Genomic DNA, 3,548 nt, shown 5'->3' on the forward strand with positions numbered 1-3,548 from the left:
AAAGAAAGAAAGAAAAGAGAGTAAATTTTAAGTGCTCCCACAGGTAGTGTATATGTTAATTAGTCCTATTTAGCATATACAATATATAAATAGCTGTAAATATAAACAATTTTCATTTGTCAACTAAAAATAAGCAAATGAAATTCTTTTAAAGTTTAACTAGTATTTCTCTTAAGTGGGCCCAAATTATTAGCATTTTCAACTCACAAATGAGGAAACCACAATCATGGAATCAATAACCTTGACTTTTAAAAATAAATGGAACACTAGAAACCAGAATTTCTAATAAGGTGTTTTCCTTTGAAATTAAATCAGCACATAGAAACAGCTCCAAATCCCTCTAGTAAAATAGCATTAGACTGGGAACTTCTATCAAGAAAAAAGTATTTTTATTTTATTTTTGGCCAGGGCTGGGTTTGAACCCACCACCTCCAGCATATGGGACCGGCACCCTTCCCTTTTGAGCCACAGGCGCTGCCCAAAAAAGTATTTTTAATTCCCTATTTCTCCTAAAAAATCCCATCTGAAAAATGGATAGAGAGGCACCTTTCCCATGAGAGCTTTAGGATTACCACTAATGAAAAAGAAATCTTTTTCTTGGCATTGAATCCTAGTGTAGGCAGTGGTACACAACTCAAAATGATAACTGTATGCATACACGTAAGAAGTATAAAGACCCTCACATTCTAAACACTTAGCCCAAAACTCCTAAAATGAACTGTTTGAAACCAAAATGATCATTGCAAGCTAAATGTTAATTCTACCAAAAGTCCCTAAGAGCTACCAAAATATGATATATCAAAGAATTCAAAAACACTTAATGATGGCCAAATCATCTGGAGTAAAGGGGCAGTTGCAGCAAGACTAGCCTTGGCATACCTTAGAAAAAAAGATACATATGGAGATGAAAAACAAGGAGAAAATGAAGAATTAAGACAAACTTGGTCTCAATTCCAAGAGGAATCATTTTGTCACTGAGAAAAACTAAACAAAGTTATTCTATTTTTATACTGGGTGACTGAAGTGGAAAGAAAATGAAAAGACATTTGGGGAAATCAGGAATTGAAATCGCAACAGCACTGAACTTAACTTTCCATAACAAACAGTTTCCAAAAATAGGGCTGGAACAAAACTATGCTGGGATCTGTACCAGCACTGTGTCTAAAGGCGCTAGTCGCTACGACTAGAGCGGTTCTAACTAGAGAATGCAAACTACAGTGCAAAGTTCAGAACGAAAGAAAATCTAGGGTAATTCTCCAGACAGCTAATTTGTCTTTTAGAGAAAACTTTGGACACCTACTCCCCATCCCAAGTAAAAAGATAACTACAAACGAATTCCCTGGGCTGCTTTGGGCAGCAGAAGACTCCTCTGGGTGCTATTGCTAACTCCCAGCCCGGTAGGGGTCCAGCCCTCTGCTGGAGGCTTGTAAGGAATTCAGAGTGCCCACTCACTGCCAGCAGCAGCTAGTATTTGCAGGAATTAGAAACGAATGCAAAATACACCATGGTCTCTCTCCCCTGCATCCCTAAATAAGATCTCGAAATTGTGGGACCAGCCAGACACGGTAGCTCACGCGTAGCTCCCAGCACTTTTGAAAGTCAAAGAGGGAGGATCGCTTGAACAGGAGTTCCAGGCTGCAGTAAGCTATGTTCACGCCACTGCACTACAACCTGGGTGACAGAGAAATCCTGTCTCAAAAAAGAAAAGAAATTGAGGACCGATGGTCAGATGGCCTGTATGTCAGAGCTACTTATTTTGTGTGGGCTCGGCTCTGGCTCAGGGTACGGCCCTAGAGCAATTTGGGGAAGAAGGATTATAGGTGAAGGAAGTAAAAGGGGCAAGAGCCGCGCAACCGCTCAATTCAGAGCAAGTGACCCCGAAGCCCTGCGGAGCGCACCGAGGCAGTTTGGGGGGAGGGGAGAGAGATTTCGAGGATTCCAGAACGCGTGGGTTTCACACCCACGGGTCCTTTCCCTGCCCAAACACCGGGTAAATAGCTGTCACCAAGATGTCAGGGCCAGATTAGGTTTCCCAGGCCACAGGGACCGACTCCCAGCCCCACACTAAAGTCACCTCAGTAGGAGCGCAGCCATCTTGGGTTCCGGCCTGGACGGAAGTGACGCACGCGGTCCCGCCCCCTCAGGGCGGGTGGGGGTGGGTTGTCCCGTGACAGCACCGGTTTCTTTAAAAGGCTCCAGAACTTCTCCGTTGTGCTCTACACAGATGGTGTGGTTTTTGTCCAGGTCTTTGGCTTTTTCCTCCACTGACACCTACCAGAATTTACGTAGAAAAGCCGCAGCTCAAAATTTGCAGTCTCCGTTCCTCCCGCATGCATAATCATTTTCTGTAGCTCTACCGAACCGCGAAGAGCTGACTTGCCCAAATTCTCCATTGAGGACTTGGCAGTCAGTTTCACTCCTCCCCCTGCCAGGTCGGCCTAAAAACGTAGAGGTTAGCTGGCTTGCTGGGACACCCAGGAAAAAAGATATTTTGGACCCCCTGCCGTTCTAATGTGAAGGTTCACCCAGGGGTACACAGGTTGAGACCTAAGTGAGGAGGGGTCTCGAGAGAACCTTGCTAACCATGGTTACTAAGAAGAAGGGAAACTTGTTTAGGCCCCACAATTCCTGGGCTTGAGCTGTGACGTGAACCTAACTCACACTACTAGCGAAGACAATGTTCCCTTGTTTCTTGTATCAGTGATAGGTGGGCGACACCTACAGCCAGAAGAACCTGAGGTAAAGGGGATAACATGCTTTGATTTATATATGTATATAAACAGTTTTCAGGAACCCAAGAACAGGAATCAATTGCAGAGTACTCAAGACTGAAGAGAGACAAAGAGCAAGTAAGAAGGATGGGGATAGAGTGCAAAAGTTCTTGACCTTTTGGGGGGGCTAGGGTGGGAAAGAATGAAGGGGACAACCCAAAGCAACTCCCATTCTGCAATAAAACATACTCAGTCCCATTGATAGTCAGATCGTATTTATGTTTAGCACCCGTGCACTTTTAGTTTCAGGATTCATTATTTCTGCATAAACTGAGGAATATTATTTTGTATTTCTATAATGCTTGACCAAAAAAAATTAGGACTGGATGACACCTTGGAAACTCTCTAATCTAACCTATTCAGTGCAAGGACCTCCCTGACAGCAAATCTTCAAGACTCTGCTCCCAACAGTGAGACCTGGAAAAGTAAGCTTCAGGATGGCTCACTCCTGTAATCCCAGCACTTTGGGAGGCTGAAGTGGAAAGATCATTTCAGGCCAGGAATTAGAAACAAGCCTTGACAACACAGCAAGTCTCTGTCTCTACCCCCCAAAAATTAAAACTTAAACAAAAAGAACAACAAAACAAGCTTCACTTAGTGAACTGCTTGTTAATTAGAAAATTATTGGTTTAAAATATAGCTTTGTACTATCAAACTTCCAGTCATTGGCTCGGCGCCTATAGCTCAACCGGCTGAGGCACCAGCCACGTACACCTAAGGTGGCAGGTTCGAATCCCCAGCCCGGACCCGCCAAACAACAATGATGGCTGCAACCAA

General features: G+C 43.8%; 1 protein-coding gene across 1 annotated transcript in view; it reads right to left on the reverse strand.

The window, feature by feature from the left end:
* SDHC (succinate dehydrogenase complex subunit C) overlaps positions 1 to 2,116 on the reverse strand; it is a 49,158-nt gene extending 47,042 nt beyond the window's left edge. The window contains exon 1 of the mRNA XM_012802690.2: positions 2,075 to 2,116. Within this exon, the coding sequence (XP_012658144.1) occupies positions 2,075 to 2,094 (20 nt within the window). The 5' untranslated portion in view covers positions 2,095 to 2,116. The remainder of the gene's footprint in view (positions 1 to 2,074) is intronic.
* Positions 2,117 to 3,548: the final 1,432 nt, after the last annotated feature.

The sequence above is a fragment of the Otolemur garnettii genome, unplaced genomic scaffold (genome assembly GCF_000181295.1).
Source record: "Otolemur garnettii isolate 467f Iridium unplaced genomic scaffold, OtoGar3 scaffold00016, whole genome shotgun sequence".
NCBI lineage: Eukaryota > Metazoa > Chordata > Mammalia > Primates > Galagidae > Otolemur > Otolemur garnettii.